This window comes from Haemaphysalis longicornis, unplaced genomic scaffold (assembly GCF_048455015.1).
Source record: "Haemaphysalis longicornis isolate Haplotype H1 unplaced genomic scaffold, Haemaphysalis longicornis Haplotype H1 scaffold_1, whole genome shotgun sequence".
Taxonomy (NCBI): domain Eukaryota; kingdom Metazoa; phylum Arthropoda; class Arachnida; order Ixodida; family Ixodidae; genus Haemaphysalis; species Haemaphysalis longicornis.
In genome coordinates, this window is record NW_027526203.1 from 432,898,718 (window position 1) to 432,923,259 (window position 24,542).

Sequence of the window (24,542 nt, forward strand, 5' to 3'; positions counted from 1 at the left end):
ACCGTAAAATGCGTGTTCGCACCAGGCCAAGGGTCTGTTCATTCTGGCCTGTGCCCACTGCCCGCAAGCAGTCGGTGCTTATGGACAGCACGCCAACGAGAACTCGCTAGCGCGCCAGTGCCAGCCTGCGTGCGTTCTGTGAACTAGTTCGTGGAGCCATGAACGTTGCGGCCCAAACAAAGGTGAACTCAATGTAGAAAACATAAAAGTTAACTTACAAAAAAAAAAAAAAAAAAAAAGCACCTACCCGCGGGGACTCGAACGCGTGACTCGCGAAATACTCGGCGGTGACATACCTGCAGCCTTAAACAACTCGGCCACGAGACGGGCTGCGCCGAACGTGGTAATATAAGGTATATATTGTACAAGTTTACATTTTTATTTAGTTTTGGCATTTCAAGCAGCTTAGGTGACTATTTGTTGTATTGTGCTCGTGCAGTAAGCGTCCCCCGAGTTTTCACAATAGCTCACGTCTAGCAATTGCATTTCGTAGACGGAAAAGCGTTCGCAGATGCGTAGTCGTGCTGCTGACCGCTGTGCTTGTTCGCCCAGCGCAAAAAAGTGCTTCCCGCACCCTATTTTTACGCTGTACGGTAAAAATATCAGTTGATTTTATTTCCTTAGTACCTATATTGACTTCGCTGACTCTTCTCCCGCCTTCAAGAGGCCTTATATTTTCCTACGGGCGTACCAGTCAGCGAAGCGTCGCATGTGCGCCTGTGCAGGGCTTGTGTGAAGCGACCTTGACTTGGAGCTAGATACAGTGTACAAACTAACCAAGTAAAGAAAGGCCCATTCTTACATTCACAAACGTGTCCTGGCTTCATTTCAACTGAGCGAACGAATTGCGACGACCCGTCGGCGTCCGGCGGACGAAACCCTGGGCCGACTGACTCTTGTCTGAAGGCCGGGGAGCCGTGCAGATAGCGCAGCCAATTGCGAGCTCGGCTCCTCTCGACGTCACACGAAAACGCCGCAGAAAATGGGCGAGCGTAAAGAGAGGAGGACAGCATTTTCGAATTAAGTTTTCTACTAAATAAAAGCGCGTAAACGCGCCCAGAGTGGTTGTAACATGGCCTGGGGACCCCGGACTACAATTTGCGCGAGTAATCCCGCAATGTTTACATATCACTTCAGTGTCCCTTTAAGTGTCCCTTTAATGGTTCTTTAAGTGTCCTCGAATGGTTCTAAGCAGATTCTAAGTTTTTCATTCTTTTAAGCTAGAGTGGAACCCCAATAATGCGACTTTCAAGTGACCGCGAGAAAGCATCGTATGACCGGGGTGTCGTACGACAGGGGTGCGGGTAAATTCCGGCCTTGTAGACGGTCTCGCGCGACAGGTGGGCTAAGAACTTATTTAAACTACTATATTTAGCGTGTTCTCACATGATTTGCGAACCTTTAGCTGAAATCCCAAGTTTTAAAAAAAGCCACGCCTATGTTGTGCCCCCTTCCCCTTCCTGGCGTCCAGCTAGTCCGCCAGCCAAGCGCCGCGTCCGGCACTATTTATAGACCGCAAGCGCTGCACCTTGCGCAGGTTACACAAGGTCGACGTGGTCGACCAAACTGAGAAGGGAAAAGTGAGGGTGAAACTGCCAAAGCCAAGCAAAACGAACGAGCGTAGAAGGCGGAGATGAAAAAAAAAAAACGGAATTGCCATACATGTTGGGACACCCTTTGAACGGTCCCATGCCGTTGCTATTGGGTCAAAGTGCCTAACACAGCTATTTTCGTTTCCCACAAGACCCAACAACGCGAAATAGATAAGATGATTAAACCTAGCGAGTAAACCGCGTTGCGGCAAAAATTATAGCGTGGTCTTGCTACAGTGACTTGCTGCGGCGGCCAGCGAGTGACCCAAAATGGCGGTGCCATCGAGTACGTGTCTCCACCTTTACGGTGGACGCGCGTGAATTGAGGCATTCTAGCAAAGAAAGGAGTGGAGTGACAACGCGGCTTTGAAACACATAGATAAGCAGAGAGCAGAGATAATGGAGAGGGCGTCGTGAAATAAAGAAACTTAGATCGAGCGAGCGGGGAAACCGGCTGTTCGGTCGTAGCCTGCGGTTGCGTTGTATGTGTTTTAGCGCTCGTCCACGGCTCGAAGAGAGCTTCAAATTCACGGTCCGCCTGCCACCTGAACTTCGACTCTTCGTGGTTGGCGCATTGGCGTACTGCTGCCGCGTGGGGCCGTCGCAGATTAACTCCCGCTCACGCCTGCGTGCTAGTGTCTGTTCAGCAAGTGGTCCGGCCCGCCGGCGGACCTTTGCACATCAAGCACCATCAAATGGGGGTTGAGAATAAGAATAAAGAAGTTCAGAAGGAGGCGGCAAAGCGGTGTAAATATGGTAAAAACGCCGGTTTATCCACGCCAGGATTCGTCGTACGAAGCGGACCGTGTGCACTCGAGCGTCATACCATCGGGGTTTTTAATGCATTGTTTCCATGGGGAGTTTTCCGGGACCACGGTGATCCATCGTAAAAAGCGGGTCGTCATAAGCCCGGGGGACGTATCATCGGGGTTCCACTGTACCACCCTTTGACTGCAGAACGTCATTGGTTCCTTGGACTTTCTGTACCATTCCTCGTCTTTCCTTGCCGTAGAGCTCTTCCTTTACTTCATTCATCAAAGCGTATGGGATCTTTCTTGGTGGCTTGTTTTCCAGCTTTTGTGCTGCACCTTTCTCGATGTCGGATTCGTAAACAGTCCTTGAAGCAGCCTATTCCCTGAAAGATGCTGTCATCCACATTTGATGTTTTAATCAAGCATACACAAGTTCAGGGTTTCACATGTGGTCTGTCCAAGAACAAGTATGACTGGAGCATCCACTACAACAAATGTCAGTCTCGCAACTTTATACAATTCTTGGCAATCCCCCATGACAGAAAGGTTGTGGTTAGTGTAGGAGACAACATTTTTTACCTTTGAAGGTACCATCTTCAACTCTGCTTCCCATGTATCTTGCTTCGGCAGCATGTTATACTGTGCTCCCATGTCACAGTGACAGTCTTGCTACTTCTGAACTGAACCATCTCTTGCCATTTTGACTTTTTCTCGCTGGTTGCTGCTCTTGAGTTCGAAGGCGTATTTCTTCACTGTCAAAGTATTGCTCTGCCACTGTACTTCTGACTAGCGGGTTTTTTACTATTTGTCGAGTTGCACGCTGCAGCGAAAGGTGCAGCAAAACCTTGTGGCACAAGGTGCAGGTGTTCGCATGTGCTGGGCACTCTTTTCGGTAATGTGGACATTCGAAGTGCTTGCAATGATTTTTCCAGTCTGTTTGTTGATTAGTGCTTTCCTTTGTTTTATCATTGACTGCATCCAGTTTGTTTTTTTGCTGTCATTTCTTTCAGCTGTAGTGTGGCCTCTTTGTTTGTTTAGCACAAGTGGATGGCTTTCTCCAAGTCGATTAGTCAGTTGTCAGGTTCCCAGAAAGTTTTTTATGAACGTCATCGTACAAAATCCCCTTACTTCTTTGGTCTATCAGTAGCTTGGTGGTCAAGTTTCCAAATTGGCACTTGTTAGCCTGCAACCTCGATGTTAGGGAGTCTGTGAAGCTCCCGCTGCTTTCTTGCTTCGTCTTGGTGAACTTGTACCCCTTTTAAGCGGAGTTGATCTTCGATGCAAAGTGTTCTCTGGAGAGAACTGAAGTAGTAACTCTGTTACTCTCCAGTTAACTTGATGCAAACATCTTGTAGAACGTTTGTGAGTCGGGCCCGATCGCCGTCATGAGGTTCACAGCTTGCACTTCCGGCAATTTTTTGTTGAGCTGCATCACGAATGGATACCAGTTTTAGCTTTGAAGCCAATGTTTCCACTCGTAGCGGCTCGTGGACGTGACATCAAGGGGCTTCAGCGGCTTGAGCCCATTGCCTGCCGCCTTTTTCATTTTTTCCCACACTGCCACTATAGTGCCTAGAAATTTAGCTAGTTGGCCACCTGGGCCAGTTTTTTTTTTTTTTTTTTTATTACAGCAGCATGTTGTGGGAGCGATGAAAACGTGCTAAAAACAGTACACCGGTTTATCACAGCTCCCCCTCATTGCTCTCACCAAGTTTTCCATTGCGACATTTTTATAAGAATGAAATTGCTGTTCTGAGAACTCTTTCTTACCTAATTATTTTTTTGGCTTGCTTGAAGAAGTTCTGAAATATAAGTGTCAGAGTAGCATAGTCTGCTTGCATGCAGCTGCTCGGTGTGCCTTTCTGCTCGCTGCAGTGAACAAACAATTACACGAGTGCACATAACTGTTTACATGGGAGTTATCTCCATGGGATTTCATGGGATTTCATGGGAGATATAACTCCATGGGATTTCATGGGAGTCATCTCCATATACAAAGGAAGCTTTCTACATAGTTATCTCAGCTTTGAAATCTCGTGTCAGTACTCCTTTAAAGCTGGCCCTGTTGTTTGATATCATGGGGATTTATTATAATGTCGCTAACCATAACAAGTTTCTACTGTACTCATATTTCAATAAGGTTTTAACCCTTTGCGGTCCATTGTAACGTAACACGGCTGTAGCAGTGCGCTGTCAGGCTATGCCCGACATGGGTGTTCAAAATTAAATTTAGTGGTTTTTCTCACTGCAATGCACCCGCATCCTTTGCATACATGATCATACCTGCCAACTCTTCTGAATTTTCCGTAAAATGTACGAATTTTGCCGCGTCTCACGATTTTATGAATCATGCCTGAAATATTATGAATTTTCGAAAAAAATTGGACCATCTTTAAATGACACTGGTACCTGCGCAGCCACGAGAAAGCAATGCGTAGTATTGTTATCACCAACTGCGAAAGCGATTTCTGTCTTCTTCTCGGGGTGGGCTACGTATCCATATCCAGAACTCGCTGCATCTAAGGCAAGTCTGCTTATAGCGTGTTGTTCACGGGCCGGTTACGACTTCTGTGTTCGTGGCGCTCTTTGTATGACTCCCGCGTCCTGTGCAGTAAGACCCGGGGTACGACCGCGGTAGTTCCTTCGCATTGCGACGGCGGGCTCGAAGCCACGAGACTACTACCAAGTGTTCTTGAAACAGTACATGTAAGAATTTGCTTCCCTGCCCAATGTAGTTGCTGCTCATTACTCTACAACACTGGGGTTTGCACGTATGGTTCGGAAAACGTCAGAACGTTCAGACTTAAAAATTAAAGTGTGTTGCCCCCCACTTCCCCCAGTCCGCGGTTATTACGAATTTCGATGTCACCAGGTTGGCAGGTATGCATGATGCGCCATCTTTAGAGGGACGACCTTTGTTTGCTGTAGTTTTCTTCTTTATGCACTAGGGTGCAGCACAATGTTCAGCACGGTCTTTCTGGATTCCAGAGCATTTTCATGTGCGTGCTGTCCATTAGGAAGCATTGACGCGTCTTTATCGCATGCATTCTATGGGAATGCACTCAGCGAAAGCAATGATGACTTTAGTGAGGAAAAGAACTGCGTGCCTCCATCAGTTAGTGATGACAGGGATGCGACAGAAGCGAGTGATGAAGGCCACAACAGCGGTGGAGATAGCACTGTGCGGATCATTACTCTGTGAGCTACACATGTTTTCGAAAGACAATGAAGTAGTGGCGAAAGCTTTTTTTTCTGGTATCTTGGGGTTTTCATTCTCAATAGTTTTATTTACAAACGCACATAGCTTTAAAATCAAGGTGGAAAAAAGCAGGGAAACCTGCAGTACCGCCACAACCTCATCCAATCGCTGGAGGGTGATCTGAGGGCTCGATCCAAAAATTCGGGCAGTCTGCATGTATGGAGTGCAAGTAAAGGCTACATGGGACAAGCCATTTCAGCTACAAGCTCCCAGTCGAAGCAACAAAGACTGTACTGTTTGTAACAGAAAAACAAAGGGAGGTGGAAGGGAAACTGTGCTTTTCTGCAAAACCTGCAGTAACAACCCTGGCCAAGGGGCTTGCTTCCAAAGGTTTCACTCACTGCCGAAATATTAGGGAAGGAGTTGCAAGCAGAATGCAATATAAAAAATAAATATCCTGGGAGTTTTGCTTGCACAGTTTGTGGTTTTCTTCGCGGCACCAGAAACTGGCAAAATAGCTGTGGACCGGAACGGTTGTAAATTGGGTAGAAGGTCCGGACTGCAGAGGGTTAAGTAGCTGAGCTGTGCACCGCATTCCTCTCCTTATAGCTGCCAACATCTTGTTTTGCAGTACCTGAAGATCCTGAACACACCCGAGTTCATGCCTTATGTGGTCTTCGTGGCCGCACCTCAACTGGAGCACTTTCGACAGATGCACGAGTATGGCCGCCATCATGGATATGGAAGCAGTCGCAACCTCACGGTACGGGGCGTGTCACCAGAGGGTCATGCTTAACTGCCACAAGCAGCAGAGCACCAGAGCTCTTCTATTTTGTGGCACATTCAGCTTGCAATTTGGTGCTTTGGAATTTGCAATGTCAAGGGCTTTTTATACAACTGTACATGCAGAGCACATGGCAACTATTTTCGTGGAAAGTAGGTAATTTTTTTAGACAGATGGCCTTTTGCATTTATTTTGTTGGCACAGTAATTCTGAACCTTTTTAAAAGATTGGAGTTCAACCTGTTGCAGCTAATGCTTCGTTGTGGTACTTTACAGGCAAAACATGTATATTACCAGTACTAGTCAGTGCTTGCTGCATAAAGCACCGAATTTTTGGTTGCCAGCTGGTATGGTAGCTCTGCATTTGAGAGGGAACAGTCACTAAACTAAGATGGTACCAGTGTTTCCCTAACAATGCCAGAATTAACTCGCATTAATTTCCCCAGTTGCCAAACTGATTGCCGTGCTATCCCATAATTCTAGTGTTAAGTTTGCAGTCCCTGCCTGTGTCAAAAAAATTCAACAACTTAGTAGCGAGGTGGTTTGTCTTCTTTATTTATTTATTTATTTATTTATTTTTTAGTGCAGTTGCACACAGTCGAACCCGAATATATTGAACCCGTTTACATCGAAGTATCCTTTATATTGAACTATTTCTGGACGCGGTACATTTACAATTGGAATATATAGCTAGAACTATGCTTATATCAAACATAAATGCTAGCTACAACTGATGTATCGAACGGCAAATGCCGCAGAAGTGCCCCCCCAAGTTTGCTTTCCCTGGGGTTGGTGGAGAAATTTCGCTGCCACACCCCTCAAAGTGGTTTAGCTTGGCCGCTCATGGGCAGCAGGCCACTCTTCCCCCTCCTTCACCTCACTCTCCCTATCGTGACTGCGCTATCGCTCCGTGTAGGGCGAGCTGTCTTCCCTCCACTTGCAAAAAATGATCCCGGCCCGCCTGCCATTTTTTTCTTTTTTCTTTTCCATTCGTTGTGTTTGTGTCATTCCCTCTTTGTGGCTTTTAGAAAGTGTAGCTGTAGTGGTTAGCGCTAGTGCCACCGAATAAAGGCTTATTTAGTGGCTCTAGCTAGTGCGAAGTGGCCAAATTTGCCTTTCGTCAGGAAACTGGCAATCGTAAATCGAGTCGAACTTTGCCAGAAGTTGGATGTCCCTGTCAAGCACGAAATTCCCGAGAGCAGCGTGTCGAAGTTGGTTCTGGTGGGTGTTACTAAAAAAACCGCCCGAAATTGCTTCAAAATTGCCGGCTTGTGCGTGCCGGTGATGACTAATAATCCTGAGGAGTGCAACGAAGTCACCATCGGTGTTGCTGAAGTGTGAAGTGAGCTGTTGGAATTTCCAGGTGCCGTTGCCGGATCAATGGTCGGCAAGTTAGTGAGTGTGGGTGATGGTGTCACGATCATGGAAGAGTTTGGAAGGCTACATTGCTGACATCGCACTGAGCGCAAGTGAAAGCGGGCGCAACGACGATCCTTTTCCCACAACCTCCAAAGTGATTGGTGTATCGCACTAGTCCGGTGCTTCTTAAATCTGAAAGATTGTGGCCTCAGCTGCTCCGACCCTTTAGACAATGTGGAGAAGTATGTACTGTCTTGGGTAGCGAGGTTGTTCATGCAAAAGATACAGGACTATTTCATGCAAAAATAAGGCATTTTCACCAGTAAAGAGTTTTATAAATGCTTTTGGCTTTTGACGTCCATTTCCTTAGCTTTCTTATATCAAATTATCCCCTATATCGAACTGGTAGTTGTTTTTTTGGGAGTTTGATATAACCGGGTTTGACTGCAGTGGGATTTGAAAATGATTGCTGTAATCCTTTGCTTCGTCTTTGTCTTTCAATGGTGCAGTTTGACCGGGCCATGAGTCGACACGGCTCACGACGGGCAAGAACTCTCGAAAGCTTGGCATCCCTTCAGGAGGTAATGTGACATGAACTTTATAAATAGCTCCATTGACTGTCAAAGAAAACGAAAGTACCTTGAATTTGAACACCTGGTTTCTTCTTGTTAGGCTTGATACAGTAAGGTAATTCGAAAGTATTGACACGCATATAAAAAAATAAAGAAAAAAAGTCACTTGAATGTGCAATGTTTATTGTAAGAAATTTCTCAAAAAAACTATGGTCATGCTTCCAAGCAGGTTTTTTAGGTTGTCTTTAACTGACATTTTCAGGCCATTGTCTGAGATGTAAGCTGCTTAGCTGGACTTTATAATTGCCATTGGAGGGCAGCATGAGTGGCACAATGCTTTGGTTCATATAAGAAATGGTACTTGTAAACACAACCAGAATATTTGTTGTCCAACAAATTGAGTATCCTTGTATATCTTTTGAAAGCCAACAGACTATGTGTTTCAAGACTTGTGAAACTCCATTAAATATTCTGAGTTCAAACAACAAATTTTGATTACTAGGCTTTTTTTTTTTAAATTAAGCTACCATAAACCCCTATTATTTCAGGGCTCCTGATGTTTGTGAGTCAGGGACATGGGCATATTTGCAGCTACTAAATTCGCAATTTCAGGAATGGGTCATGCAGTTCCGATTGTTACAAAATGTTCACTTTTCTTTAAATTTACCCAAATTTCTGAATAGCGAAATTTATGAATATTAGAGACCCACAAAGAGAAATACTTACACGCATACGTTGCAGTTGACTGCGAAGTTTGTTATATACTGCAGTTATCATAAACACACACGGTATGAGGTTGCAAGTTGTTCCACACCATTAAAGTTCTTTGTCAAGATCCTGCCATGCTTTTCAATCAGTTGGGTATATAATGTATTGAAGTATTGCAATGCATGTGAGTTGTATCATAAATTTGTGAGCTTTGCTACTCTTGTAACAATTCATTTATGGTGGCATCTGAACTTTATTTTTTTTTTTTCCCAGCTAAAGGGACGAGTATGTATGCCTCCTAAATTTACAAAAGTAGATTTAGTTTATCATTTTTTGTTCAATTTATGTACATTGTCACTTGTGTGTCTACAATGTGTGCACTCTTTTTTTCCCCTTGACAGCAAAAAGGGCGTGTATGTATACGTAGCTGTAGAAAAATGTAGCCTTTATAGAAGCTTTCTGTAGTATAAATATTAGGTGCAATTAGATGCGTGATTATAGTTGCTGGCAGCTGTAATTGCTAATTAATTCAGCATTGTTGCTAGTAAACTGTTGCGCAAACAGAAGACAGAACAGTTTTGCACCTCAAGGTATATTTCTTGGGCGTATATTCATATCTTGCATAATTTTGTGTGTGTTGTTCGGTCATTGTGTGTGTTGTTCGGTTCATTAAAATGCTTGTGCCTACGGAAACAGTAGCACCGACAGCGACACTTTTCCATTTTTTGTGGCCACACATGCTCACACATAAAAAAAAAAGAAAATCGCGCACTCATAAAACCACACTCAAAAAAAAAAAATTATGCGTAAGCGATAACTTTGGTGCTATAAGCTACACAAACAGGCATAACAGGCCCTTTCTAGAACTTAATTATCTTAGCTTTATTTTCAGCAGCTTTGCCATTTTTGTGTAAACATCGCGTTTTATTTTATATCTGGTTTACACCACATATACAAAAATCATGATGGTTCATTTGAAGAATTAGGTGGCAAAGGTTTTTACATGGGAAAACAGGCTTGTGCTTTTCACATGCTCTTCCTCTTACACAGAGTAAACGAAAGGTAAAATGTTTCAGGGTAGGTGGAAATGCACATACTGCTGCTAGGATGCTTTGGTCGTCCAAAGGTTTCAGTGGAAAGCTTGTGGCACATACAAGAAACGTATTAGTAACTGCACTTTTTCGTCCCGCAGGCTTGCTAAAATGCTTTTGATGCATGCCATCAGATGGTTGAATGTGTTAGGCACGCAATTTTTAGTTTTTCAAACTTTGAAGGGTCCATGAAGACAAAATTTAAGTTTGGTTCATTAAAAGGCTGCCTGGTCCTGATAACGATACCACTTTTATCGCAAACTTCAAACAAATAATGGAAATAATATTAAAAAAACTAATGATCCAGTAGCGATTCCCCAGCCACTTTCCGGCAATTTTTCTATGACTTCACAGAATCTTCACTGTGCAGTTTGCAGCCGCCGGCCAAAGCCACTGCCAAAAGCATCACTGGGTGGTTGTAGTAGGGCCTCTGGTTTTGCTTTATTGTATCATTTGAATGCTAACAGGCAGTTAATACACTGATAACGGTTTGTAGTGTAGGCCAGTGTTACATCACTCCTGCTCATAAGAAATCACTGCAGCATGAAATTATAAAGTTTTTAAAATTTCGTAATTCTTTTCGGTAAAAAAAAAGTCTTTTGTGGCTGCAACGGGGCTGAGTAGTTACCAAAGGCTAGCCCTTTCAAATTGAGCAAGGTTGTATTTTGTCTTCATGGCCCTTTGAAACATTCCACTTGTACTCAGGGACCAGAGAAAAGACACGTGCACTAAAAGAATGCATTAATGCATTAACTTGAAGCCTGAGAGATCATAGAGACTGAAGGCCTTGCCTAAAAAAAAAGCTCCGTCTCCTTTTCAAAAAATGTTAGAGTAAAACCCCTGACTGTTTTTGTCTCTTTGTGTATCTAACTTCTAAAAGCAGTTACTATACCAGCAATGCACTTATTTTTTGAACTTTTAAAGTATGATTTCTTAAAACAAATTTTGCGCAACTTTTATCAACAAGCTAAAATGCAGCTTTTTTGACACCTTGAAAAGAGCGGTGACATATGCTGTCCCGCATGAAGCATGTCGGACGCAAATTGTTCTTTCAGATGCATTATTTCGGTTTTCTATTTGACAGCTCAGTTTAATGTTAAGATGAAATTCACGAGGTTCAGATTAAGACGAAATTCGCAAAAAGGCAAACAAACCTCAAAAATCTTTTGAGGCCTTTCTAACTCTGTGTAGGCTAATTAAAAAAAATTCTGGACCCTAGTAATTTAATGAACTTGACAATTCTTTCATTATTCGCAATTGTGAATCATTGCACCTGTTAGCGCTTACTGCCTGCCATCTAACTTCAGTCTGAAATATATTTCTTTGACCTCCACAAAATGTCAGCTCTATTGTAGGGCCACAGTGTAGATCAGAATCAGTGAACTAATTTTGGAGAAGAGTATTGTTTTACACCATTAACAGATGCAGCTAGCAAGCTAATTTATTGCATCACAGTGTTGAAAGTACAAAATGTATTTTTAAGTAGCCTGGCCTCATGTCTAGAATTAATTTTTTCTAATGCGTATTCTTGCCACGATATACTCAATTCAAGTTGAGTATTAGGAATCCTGCGTTTTGTCAAGGCTTAGATTAGAAAACAGCGTCAATAAATACTGAGCAGGGTGCGCTCTCTGCTAGCATGGGTACAAATTTCACTAATGACTGAATGAGCTGCGTACTACACATAAGTCATTTGTGCACCAAAACTTCCTAGTATAATAATAAAAGCTAGCCCCTCACCCCGCCTAGGAAAAGGGAAGTCTCATTTTGCTGCCTGCTGGAAGAGGCAACCATGCCATTGTATCTATCAGGATGGATAAGGAGTCTTGCTGCAAAGCTTGCATGGGGTCTTATTTCTCACCATAGCCGCTTTGCTGCGAAACCTCCAGCCTTCACAGGCAGTCGGTGACATTAGAAAACTCTAAAGTAATTTGGACCATTTTTTTTAGTGCTGAGCTTTTTTTACTGATCTGGAATTTTATTCTAACTATCGCACATCATAGGCACATTGTGTTGTGCTTCTAGTTAAGGCATGGAAAGAGGGCACACGTTTTTAGCTCCACGTCAGCTTTCTACTGAACAGAATAATATAAGAAGCAGTTTACACGGAAAGTTTTTATAGCTTGCGATTACAATTGTAGTTTATTTTATTTTATTTATACAGGTACTCCTAAAGGTCCTCCGTAGGAGGCTAATTACATAGGGGGGAGCATGCACATACAAGAATAAGCAAACAAAACAAAAAAAAGAATACGTACTAACAAAATGGAACACAAATATAAAAAACACAAGCAATAAAACTGTTCAGCATGTAACTGCAGCGCAGAAAAAAAAATACGCAATCAAAAACAGGAAATAGGAAAACCTTTAATTCTTTCTCCCTCCCCGTACACTCAGGATGAAGACCTCAAGAAGACTATTGAAGAAAGCGCCCAGCTTCAGAGAGCTTATGAGCGCTATTTTGACACTGTCCTCGTGAACAACAATTTCGAAAAGACCTTTGAGCAGCTGAAGGACGTCATCGAATCCTTGTCAACGGAGCCACAGTGGGTACCCATATCATGGGTCTACTGAATATCCCCCTGTTTTTGGCTCTGGCAGAAAAGTCTGTGAGACTGATCTGATTACAGCTGCCAGGAGTGCCTTTTGGTTGCGTAATACAGCTAATGTGCTTGCAAGAAAATCAAAAGCAACAGAAACGGTGTTATGGGAGACCTTCATTGTTTGACAATATTCCCTTATACAAAGAGCGGCTGCTGATTGCTTACCACTGCTTGATTGCAGTTTTGGAAGGAAAAAAAAAAGCTTGGAGGTTGTGTTGTGCTTTCTTGTATAGTGCCTAGTTTTGGTTGTACAAGTAGCAGATGCCATAACTCGACACGCATGAGTCTCACTTTTTATATATACATATATTTTTAAGACCTACATGATGTCTTGTTTTTTGTGTCGCTCATACTGACAGTGGAAGACGTGCACTGCGCAGCACTTGTCTCAGCCATGCCAAGTCCGTCCCTTTAACTTTGTGTGTGCCCTTTATGGGTTCCACTGGCTGTGCAAGTGTGAAAGCAGCTTTTAGACACCACTCTCAGTCTGTTGAGTGCTGGACGTTTTTTTTTTTCTGTTGGCCAAATGAAGAATCTCATACAAAGATCGGTGTGCAAACAGCTTTACTCCACGTCCGATCTAGTTTTTGTCCACCATGCATTCCATTTTAAAGCTGCTTGTTGGTTCTGCCTTTTTCTTAATCTACACACTCATATTTCGATGCACAGTGAGGTTGCCAGTGCCTTCGTTTTGAGCATTGAGTGAATGCCCACTTATAGCCGGTGATGCCACATGTAACATTAGATCACACTACTTGCAATCTCATCTTACCTCAAGCACATTGATGGCGTTTGACTGTTGCACACTAAGTCCACATAGCACAGCACTTTGGTAGTACACAGGTAACGTCACGTAGCTAGCAACTGCCCAGGGAATGCCAGACCATACACACTCAATTTCGGTTGCCCTTTCCTCTTTACCTTTGGTGTCAGTTTCTGCTGAAATGCTACCACAGTTAGCCAGGATGAGCGGTGGTTTTATTGTTCAGTGATGATTGACCTTTATGTGGGCCGAGGGATCGCAAGTTTCCTTATCAAGGATAACACAGGCCAGCCAGGTGTGCATGTTCACGGGTGAAGTATCAGTTGGTGCTATGGCAGGTGTTACCCAGATAACCTAACGATACCTGCGCTGTAGTGGGATGCAGTTGCTCTCTGTTATTGTGGACGGAATCTCAGGAGAGGAAAGTATGAGGTTGTAGCATGAAGAAGAAAAGTTAAGAAATTACTGTAAGTTCAAGCATGAGAATGCACCTTTTTTTTTTTCTTTCCTTTCTGGTTGGCCATGTTGGTTCTGTGGGAAGAAATATTTAATCGGGTAGTGCAAGCAATCATTAGTGCTCACATTGTGTTAATAATCTGCAGTTTTCTGATGTTGCGAGAGCTGCCGTACAGGATATTACATATGATATTGCCTATGAGCAAAGATCAAATGTATTCTGGGTTTTGGCAGTGTGTGATTGTAACTGTATTTTTTTTAGCTACATCGGCGAATGCATTTTGATACTGTAGTGATAACATGGTGCAACAGCAAGACTTTTTGTCATACGACGAGTGCTCAGGTATTCTTCGCGACAGAGGTGCTAGTAATAATCAAGAGTGATATGCCTTCGGCATATTGATATTTTTGTAGAAATAACTTTCCAGAGATTTGTGACAGTGCACATGTATGGTTTTGGATTTTGGTGCCTTACTGATCTGTGGCCAGATGCAGTGCATAGTTTGAGGTTTAGTGATTTCTCATAAACAAGGAAAGGCAGGGACTAATGGTGCAAGAGGCCTGACAGGTGTCCCTACCCAGTACTACAATTTCAGTGTCCCGTGTAGCAATAATGGCTCATTAATCTTCAGAAACATAAAAAAAAAAACCATATGACCAATAGAGATCACATTTATAGTCATAAACATTGTCAGTTTATACTGAAAGAAGATTCTGTGGTCTGGAGAGTATTGCTCATACCGTATTTTCTGGACTACAGTTTGTGCCCGGTGTATAGTTTGTGGGGGAAATTTTAAGGTGGAAAGTTTTTGCTTATGTAGCATTCACCAAGAGTGCAGTCCGCAGGGACAAATTTCAGATAAAAGTACATTTTTTTGTTTGTCTACAAGCAGTGTACCATCAGTCAGCAAAATATTTGTGGTCAAACTGTAAAACTCTGGGCCTTTTATTATATCGCTCAGAAGTCAGATCTAAAACCTGTAAACATCACTTTCCCCAGTGTTTCTGGAACACAACAGGTCAAACACGTCAGATTCCACCTCACCAGTGCCTTCACCACCTTCACAGTTCTTCATTACTTTGAATCCATTATTACCAGAATCATTGCCTTGAGCAGCATGTGTTCCATATTGAAAGCTACCGGTATCAGCTGAAAGTATTGCTCGTCAGTGACTGCGACAGTAGCTGATTCTTCATTAAACACTAGATATGGGGAAGCTTCCACAGATAGGTACTTCTCATCATGCAAGATTTCAGCTTTTAAACATTGATACTAGTTGGCAGACTTAGTCCAGAAAGTGCAGTACTACTTGACATTTGTACGCTGTATGGTATGGCATCACAAGCATTTGACATGCGTGCAGTGTTCGTAAATCGCAAAGCATGCTTTGGGTCTTTACTGCTTACCATGTTCCATGGGTGTAAATTAAGTAGCTGTCATAGCACTGGTATTTTAGTTCTTGAGAGTTCTAACACTGATGGAGGTGCTTTTATTACAGAAGGAAAAATTTTTGTACTTAAGTATTATTTCTCAGTGATGTTCTGTGCTTTCACTTTAAATAGTTCAGTTTTGTGGTAAATGAATTGCCTGTGTGTCCTTTATTCTGGGCAGCTAAACAAACCTAATTGCCTGCTTATTGAAATTGTTGTCCATTGCCTGTGTGAAGCTTTTATGTTACAACTGTTTCACAAACTTTCCAGTGTGAGTTAAACTTGCACTGTTTAAATCTTGTGCCCTATAAATTGGTTTCTAAAGGAAGTCCTCACCTGGCAGAGCTCGCCTGGGACGGAACATTACGTTTTACCCGCTTGCTCTATACAGTGGGGTGTTATTTCTTGCGCACTGTCGAATCGGCTGTTTCTGCTCTGCAAAAACTTGAGTGGCTGACAATCGAGAGAAAGTCACACTTGTAGAGCAGTTGATTGTTGTGGCCTTTTTTTTTAAATGTGGTCACTTTTTCTGCATGTAACTTGGTTGATGTCAGATGTGAATGTAGGTTGAAGAATGAGGAAGGTACCACATGGATAATTTTAGACTACTAGTACAGATGCTTTTTGATTGGCAGTGAGGCATTTTTATTGCTTTTAAATTGTAACTCACAAACCAGTGTTCTGCGTTACTGGGGTTTGTCGTTGTAAGCAAATCAGCCCAGGTCAGAAATATGTGAAGTGGTAACTAAAAAGAAAATACAGTACTAGAACTAATGAAACAGTTCAACCATCACATTTTCACTGTAAGGGCATGTCTTAGCTTTGTAGCTAAGAGACAAAATATATTGCCAACTGTAGTGCACTTACTGTGTACAGGTGGAAGGTTGGAATTTTGTCATTAGGTTATTTGGTACCACTTGCATAACCTTGGTTTTGATGTGGGGCCATTGCATTAAAAACAGATCTCATCTGCCCCTGAAACACTTTTCAAGACCCTTGGTCTACTGATGAAACAGGCTGACAACATATTTTTAGGCACTATACAGCCATTTCTTTTTTCCGCTGGTGCTTGAATGTTTATTTGTTATTTTGTGTGTGCTTGGACATCTGCTGTCTTTACGACTGAGATTTTTATAGACCTGTTACCCGGTTGCCTTTATGGCATCATCCGTCCACAGATGTGCCTTTGATGGTTGCAAAATAAAGTTGTGTTGCGTTCATGCCAGAGCGCTTCCTAATTTGGTGCAAATGAACTTTTCCCGCCTCCAGCACTTCTTTTAGTTCAATCTTGCAGCACATTTGAATAGCAATGCGCTGTATACACTGACTGATGTGCTTGACTCGGAGTTATCTCCACTGTTGTCAAAAGACAAACATGTTTTTTCTATGTGCTTGCATTATCAGACCTGCTAAACTTTCAGCCCAATTTTAAAGGATTCCTGAGGCCAAAATCTTTCCCATGAAGTGGAATGCAAGAGATTGGGAGGTGAAGTAGCCTTGGTAGCCTTGACAGAACGAAGGATTGGCACTGTTTACTGCATTCTGTTGCCATCTGCACACTTTTTTAGGGGATGTTGGGTTGAAGGTGCATCAATAGGATATGGAAAGCTTTAGTACCAAACAAATAACAGAAAAGCTTTATATGTACAGCTTTAACTAATAAACACATCGCTTATGGATGAAGGCAGATAAGACTGACCGTGAAGCGAGAATGGAAAGAGGGGGGGGGGAATGCTATAGATGGCTATTTACCATTTATAGATTTTCTTTGGAAAAGCAACCATTTTGCCACACTTATTTATAACTGACCTTGAGCGGAGTGCTGCTAGAGAACAGGGCAAAGTCTGACTGCCACACCAACTGCAAGGATGCCCTGGTGATTGACATACTACTAGTTACCTTTGAGAGAAGCTTTCTGTGCTAAACGTATCGGTGAAATTCCTGCCAGCTACGTGGCCCATTAGGTTGCTGCTGGTTTGTGACAGGCCTGACATTCACTGTTAAGGGGCATCACACGGTTGGCACTTCACTGCATTTTCCTTGGATTTAGCTGGATGTATGCTGGATTGATGTAGTACTTGCACAGGAAACTGTGAAAGTAAAACTTGCCGGGCCCAGCATAGTTTTTTGAGTCTGCCAGGTACAAATGTCAACAGAAGAAACAAGTGTGCTCGAAAGAGAACTCTTGTTTTGTGATTACGTAGGACTCCTGAATTAGAGCTTCTGGGTTATTGGTCATGAGCAGCTGTCCTGGTCAGAAAGGAAATAAGAAGGGAAAATAGAAGCCACCACTTAAATGGTACTGGCAATGAATGCAGCAGTGGACTTCCTGCCTCTGAAAATAACGGCAATTGGGAACACTAACTGGGTATACCTCAAAAGTCTTCTCTAGGACACTTTCATCCCCTATGCCACAAAACAAGGGCTAGAAGCCTGTTTGGTGCTCTAGTTGTTTTCTGAGTCTGCAAAATAGGCCTTTAGCAACAGAACAACTAGGCTGCTTTGCACCAGCTTGCTTTCCTCATATGTTTACATGAGCTGAGTTGACAAGAATCTTTTATATTTTAATGACCTCTACTGAAGTATACATGAAATATGTTTTGGTAGCATTTGTGCATGATTTCAGTTTGCTTGCACTGTAGGATAGGGCGTTTGCCTTCCTTCGGAATGCTCATTTCATATGTGAAGTTTCAGATTCTTTGTTTCTTGTAGATTTGCTTGAGTGTTTGTTTTAAGGGGCCTTACGCCTTTGCTTCAGTCAAGGAATAAAAATTTGTCAAGCTTAGCATGAACTGCTTTTAATGAAGCTAGGTATTAGAGAAGACAAATATAGGGTGGCAGTGGTAATGGCTCCTAGAGGCAGTTCTGTCACTCGCTGAGTAATGTCACCAGGCAAAAAATATATCTGAAACAGCAAACCGAAGAAGTGGCACCATCTCTATGGCACAGAGCAGTAGGTGAGCACTGTTTGCTCCGGTCCATGACTATGGGGTGCGAAAATCAAGAAGAAATGTAAGGTACTCTCAACACCTGTTTTTTTTTTTTTTTTTTTTTTTTTTTTTTTTAAGTGGAGCACTGAGAGTTGAGTTGGGCTTGAGCCTGAGCTCCATCACTCGAAGCATGCACTTTGGCTGTGGTCACGCTATTGTACACATAAAACGCTCCACTAGGTTTGGTATTTTAAACAGTGAAACTTTGTTGCATCCATTCAGATGTACTCAGCGTACTGACTGCCCCTTTTTGTTTGCTCTGCCAAGTATGTTGAGGAACTTTTGCTACGGCATAGGCCTATCTAAGAAATGGGTACTTTGAAATATTTCCTTTCAAATTGCTTTCTACGAAAATGTTCTTTCATGATGAACTGAAGCAAATGTGTAAGTTTTCTTCATGATTCCTTTAGCTTGCATGACATTATCGGGCTGATGAGGCTTCTCCAAAGCTGCTACTGAGTCTTGTGCTCCGAAAATACAAAAGAAAATTATAAATTTACAAGATTTGCTTACTTTTAGAAGTATTTCGAAAATTTATTCATGGTCAAAATACTTCCTTTGAGGTGCAACACTCGTGCCACGGCTTTTTTCATCATTAAAAACAGTTCTCAAACCCTTGCAAAGATATGGCTTTTAGTGTCTCCATCATGTTCTTTACCTCCTCCGCATCTTAAAGAGGGCTTTCCTGTGAGTTTCCTTTCAGTCCTGGAAAAATAAAATATAATTGCAGGGGGCAAGGTCCGGATAGTAGGCAGGGCAGGGAACCATCGTCATTACATTTTTTGAGAGGGAAAGTACTGCACGCACAAGTGCTGCAGAAGTGGAGTATTAACTCTATGGCCGAGATACACAAATCGCCTGCTGCTGCTCAATGCATGGAGTGCTTGCTCTAAATGCACCCTGCGGTCGCTTGAGCACTTTCAGGTAAAATTTCTGGTTAACTATCCATCCTTACGGTACAAATTCAGAATGGGTAAGCCCTTCCATGTCAAAGCAAGACATCTACATACAGAGGCGTCGGAACTATTTTTTGACTGGGGGAGCCAAAAAAATCCTACCGTAGGCATCATCATCATTATGTGTTTTCCTTGAGGACTCATGCATGTGCAGTATCCAGATGACAAGACTAAATAGATAAGCCCAATCACCAACATAAAACATGAGCTAGTGAGGAACTCTATGCATAAAACTACATAAAATCTAGTCAAATTTTTATCCATCATCACATACGCTGAGAAGCAGTAAAAAGCCCGTTAGTGTTTTGATGCATGTGCACCCTCTACAAGGCAACGGTAGCACGCACAATTCTGTATATTTTTATTATCGATGTACAAAAAGCACTGCACATTTAACAGGGGACTTGCAGGGATATTGCAAACTGCCAGATCATCTTTCGATACACCTTCGACTCGACTGTGTGTGTGTCGCTCGGTTTTCAGCTTGAGCTTGGGGCATCTCCCGTCGCCGGGCCCCGCGTTAAAGGGTCGAACACATGGGCGGAAAAGCACGCGTTCCCGCACGCGTCTCCGAAGCCGAGAACCGGTTTGGCTGCCGGATGACCCGCCGCGTCGCCCTCTCCCGCGCACATCCAACCTGCCAGATATTTTGACGCGACGAGTAGGAAACCGGATTGCTCAGACGGATATGTGTCCCCCGCTTTATCGTGATTTGCTCGGCCTGATGCAGCCCTTGGGGGACCGTCTCTAAAATGTCGGGCTGAGCCGCGGCGGGAGCGTGGCTACCGGGCGTTAAGCGCAAGGGGTGGACAGCGCGACGGCCGCGATTAGAAGCGAAGCTGTACGCAACCTGTGTGAGTCCACGATTGCAGCCGATTTGTTTCTTTTTCGCTGCCGCAACGACCTTTACTCCATTATTGTTGCTATAAGTGAGCTTCTTTCATTGTTTTTTGAAGGGATAATCATTGGACATCACCTTGGAGGGGCGTATACGCTATGACGTGCCCTTTTTCGTTCCGCGCTAGTGTTACCACTATTTCGGCGAACGCTGGAGTTCTTCCTTTTTTTTTTTTTGCCAATTTTGGCCAACCTCTTCAAGTGGGTATGCTTGGCTTAACAAACGTACGCCGGGGATGCGGCAAGGTCATACGAGGCACGCACCCACGAGCGCTCGCCATTTTCTTGGTTTTTTATCTGCCAGGCGGTAACTGCAATATGGGTCAATCTCCCTAAGTCTATATTTATTGACAAACGTACGCAGGGGACGCTGGGCGGTCGTCGCGAGACACGCACACACGACCGCTAGGCATTGTCTTAGTTTTGTTTTGGCGGTCGCCGCGAGGCCCACGCTCACGTGCGCTCGCTCGGCAATTTCTTTGTATTTTTAACTGCGGAAACAAAAAATTACGGTTTGCTAAACAGCTTCGCTGTTAAAAAAAATGTCTGGCGTCACCAAGCACACCACACGTACGTTGGACGCTTGGGCGATTTGGTTTATAAAGTCAAGCAGGTGTTCCGGCTGAATTTGTCCGGATGCAGAACAATAACACAAGTTAGGTACCGTGCACATGGGCTCCAAAGGGACCTGAAATATTCGGTAATCGTTTACCTTAGAATTCGCCGCTGATCTGGTAATACTCTACACGATGTGGAAGCGCGTCTCAAGCCAAATATCGGCGGCTTCGTTTCCTCGCCCAGCTACGTGGGAGGGGAGCCACTTTGAGCTGCTGAAGAAGTCGTAAGGAGCGGTGGCACGTTCTGTCTACGGAAACTCCATGCATCAAAATAGGGCTGCTGTTGAGTCTGTTAGAATGACCGCGCGCCGCACTCCAACCGATTTAATCTTCTTCAAGGCTGCCTCATTCGCAGCACACTCCGCCGAATGTCTATGACGCCATGCGGTCGAGACGACTGGCCAGGAAACATTCAAGGCACGGATCACAAAGGCCGCTGCGCTGTTCTTCAGTTCCCTGTCGACAGAGCCATCCGTAAATACATGAACCATGCCTCTATATATACGTGTGGTCCAAGTGCTCAACTACTAGCTACCTCGTGGCCACAGCTATTGGGGTAAATAGCTTCAAGCGGATGCCGCTAATGGCATGCGCACTCCAAACTATCAAAAGACCAAGACGTTTCCGAGTTCAGCTGCTTCTTTCGCCGCTGTACGAGCATAAACGTCTCAATGTGTAGAGAGCAGCGCGTGTGTACGTCTGAGTATGCACGTACTTCTGTGTATGGGCGTATGTACGTCCACGTCGGAACAACGCTTTCCCGCGGCATGAGACGCGGAGTCATGGTGGCGACCGCAACGAAGATATACAGCCACGTCACGAGCCTCACTCTCACGAAAGTAACGACGCTGCAGGTCGAAGAGATGGCTATAGCACTGCCTGCAGAAGTAATCATCACGGATTCTCAGTCAGCGTGTAGGAGCTACCTCCAAGGCCGCATTTCACACAACGCAATGAAGATTTTGAGCCAGAATCCTCCAAAGAATAGGGTATCGGTTGTCTGGACACCGGCTCACACTTCTCTCCGTGGCAATGTCTTTGCCCACGAGACTGCTCGAGGTCTAACCAGCCGAGCGCCGCGAGAGAGTTGGCTAGAGACGGCCATCCCCTTGACATCATTCCAGGAGGTAACGCAATACTACAGGCTAGCCCGGCTCACGCTTCCCCCTGCACACCCCTCTCTCAGCAAGAAATAGGAGCTCTACTGGCGGTGGTGGTGGTGGTGGTGGTGATGTTTATTGACGGGTGGACCTAGCCTTGCGTGGTATGCCGGCAATTGCTCACCCGATCAGCACCTTTTTACCGCTATGCGCGGGAATTCACCATGACTCGCTGAGGCTTGTGACACGTAAAAATTGCAGGATCAAACGAAAGATGTCCCTCCTCGCGATCCAATGGCCTTCCGGGAAAATTAAATCGTTCAAAGAGGCATGCGGAGCGGCCATCCTTCGCAGTTCTTTAAACAAAGCTAACCGCTCCTCCGCATGCTCTCGGCAGTCCATAATAAAATGGCCGATGTCGCCTGTAGCACCACACGTTCCACACAGAGGTGAAGCGATAATGTTCAGCTTATGGAGCCACGCCGGTGTCCGCGCTGGGTTGGTCCGGATGCGGAACAGTAAGGTTGCCTCTGTCCTTTCCATTCCTTTTGTGACACAAGGTCGATGTTGTGGTCGCCAAAGAGAGCGGAAATGATCTTGTATGATTGTTTTTAAAATGCGCCGTTCATCTGGAGCCACCTTCAGAAGACGAGTACACGATGTCGCTTTCACGAGCCAACTGGTCCGCAGCCTCGTTTCCAAGCACTCCTACGTGGGAAGGGACCCACTGGGAGCGAACGCAAAATCCGTTTTAATTTATCTGCTGAAGAATACGCAGGGAGCGTTGGCAAATTTTATCTGCGGGAAATCCAAGCTGCAAGAGTTGTAGGGCCGATTTGGAATCCGTTAGAATTACCGCCTGCTGCACCCGAAGCGATTTGATCTTTTTCAAGGCCGCCTCGATCGCTATGCACTCTGCCGTTGTTGATGACGTCAACTGGTTAATGCGAGCCGCCCAGGAAACGTTCATGCCGGGAATCACAAAGGCCGCTGCGCTGGTATCGGCTTCTCTGTCGACAGATCCGTCCGTGAACACATGAACACAATCTCTGTACGACCGGTCCAAGTGCTCAAGTGCTAACATTCTCGCTTCCGCCACTGGTGTATATCTCTTCGAGCGGATGCCCGGGATGGTGAGCTGACACTCCAAACTCTCGAAAGACCACGGTAGCTCCAAGCACGTCTCCTGCAAACGAACACATTTCCCCATCCTACCAAGCTGCACTTTATCTGGCCTACGCAATACGACCCGCAGTGTCGATTCTGCAAAGCACCCTGCACTGTATACCATATGGTGTGGGAGTGCCAGCTCAACCCCTCACTTTCCGCGATTTCTAAACCCTCGGTTGAGCAGTGGGAGGAAGAACTGGCCAGCTCGAGCGCCGAAGAACAGCTTCGGCTGATTCACCGGGCTGAGACGACTGGACGCTCCAACGGGGTCCTGGACTGAGGAAACCGACCACTTGGCTCTTTTTCTTTAATAAAGTTCTCTCTCTCTCTCTCTCTCTCTCTCTCTCTCTCTCTCTCTCTCTCTCTCTCTCTCTCTCTCTCTCTCTCTCTCTCTCTCTCTCTCTCTCTCTCTCTCTCTCTCAGACAGACGAGTCGCAACAGGCCTTACAACCGCAGCCTCTGCGACGCCATCAATCGGAGGTACGGAAACTGCGACTCGTCGATGATTTTGATGTTTAACGCCATTTGTGGAACCGCGAGCCGCTTTCTTTGCAGAGCTTCCAGGCGATCATATTGAAACTGTGAAGGAGAAAGTAGGGGTAGCTGGCAAAATACCCGGCTTCCAATGACTTCCGGCCACTATGGCACTATGGATCACTCCTGGATTTCTTCGTGTTGTCGTCCGTCAGCAGAATGCGCGCTCTGCGGCAAAGCCAGCTTTCCCTTTCTCGCGAACTGCGAATGCTACTCTTATTCTAGTCTTTAAAAAAAAAATCATAGTGCGCTTGGCCATTGAGACTAGTCTACCATTATACCGTTTCATTTACTTGACATAATTAGTTTACTGTTTAGTTGTAAATATTGAGGAATTCCCGTCTGCTGTCAATACAAGGGGAGGAGCGCGGTTACAGAAACTACCCAGAAGCAAATTATATAACGTTGAACTGCTCAAATGACTATACATAACCGTGAGAAGTTTCACCTGAGCAGGTGTAATGAATAATTATCGGTTGTAGTTCTAATACGTACAAATAACATGAAGTCGCCGCTCCTGAGGCGTTCCAGCCTCACTACGAAACCCCTGGAACGGACAGCCCCATGTTTGTTTGATAGGATAAAACAGTAGTCCTTCAAAGTTTCATTGACCTTAATTACACTCGTCGGCGCTCCCCCTCCGTCAATATGGCCGCAGAGTACTGTCAAACAGCAACTCAAACCGCATTTGTCATTCATTTTGCAATGTACACTTATTTATTTATTTATTTATTTATTTATTTATTTATTTATTTATTTATTTATTTATTTATTTATTTATTTATTTATTTATCTTTTTATTTATTTATTTATTTATTTATTTTATATACACGGTACTGTTAGCTTCAGTTAAGAAGCCCAAGGCAGCAGTGGACAGCAGCAGTCTATAGAAAAAAGGAAAAACAGTAGTAGTTTTAAACAACAAGGTGAGATAGCGCACAATCAAAAATAAGCAGACGAATGAATATT

The 24,542-nt window shown here is 44.1% G+C and overlaps 1 protein-coding gene across 3 annotated transcripts in view; it reads left to right on the forward strand.

Annotated features, from left to right (window-relative positions):
• Vari (MAGUK p55 subfamily member vari) overlaps nucleotides 1-16,547 on the forward strand; it is a 98,429-nt gene extending 81,882 nt beyond the window's left edge. For all 3 annotated transcript variants that reach the window (XM_077687360.1, XM_077687359.1, XM_077687361.1), the window contains exons 12-14: nucleotides 6,175-6,306; nucleotides 8,195-8,266; nucleotides 12,454-16,547. In XM_077687360.1, the coding sequence (XP_077543486.1) occupies nucleotides 6,175-6,306; nucleotides 8,195-8,266; nucleotides 12,454-12,630 (381 nt within the window). In that variant the 3' untranslated portion in view covers nucleotides 12,631-16,547. The remainder of the gene's footprint in view (nucleotides 1-6,174; nucleotides 6,307-8,194; nucleotides 8,267-12,453) is intronic.
• Nucleotides 16,548-24,542: the final 7,995 nt, after the last annotated feature.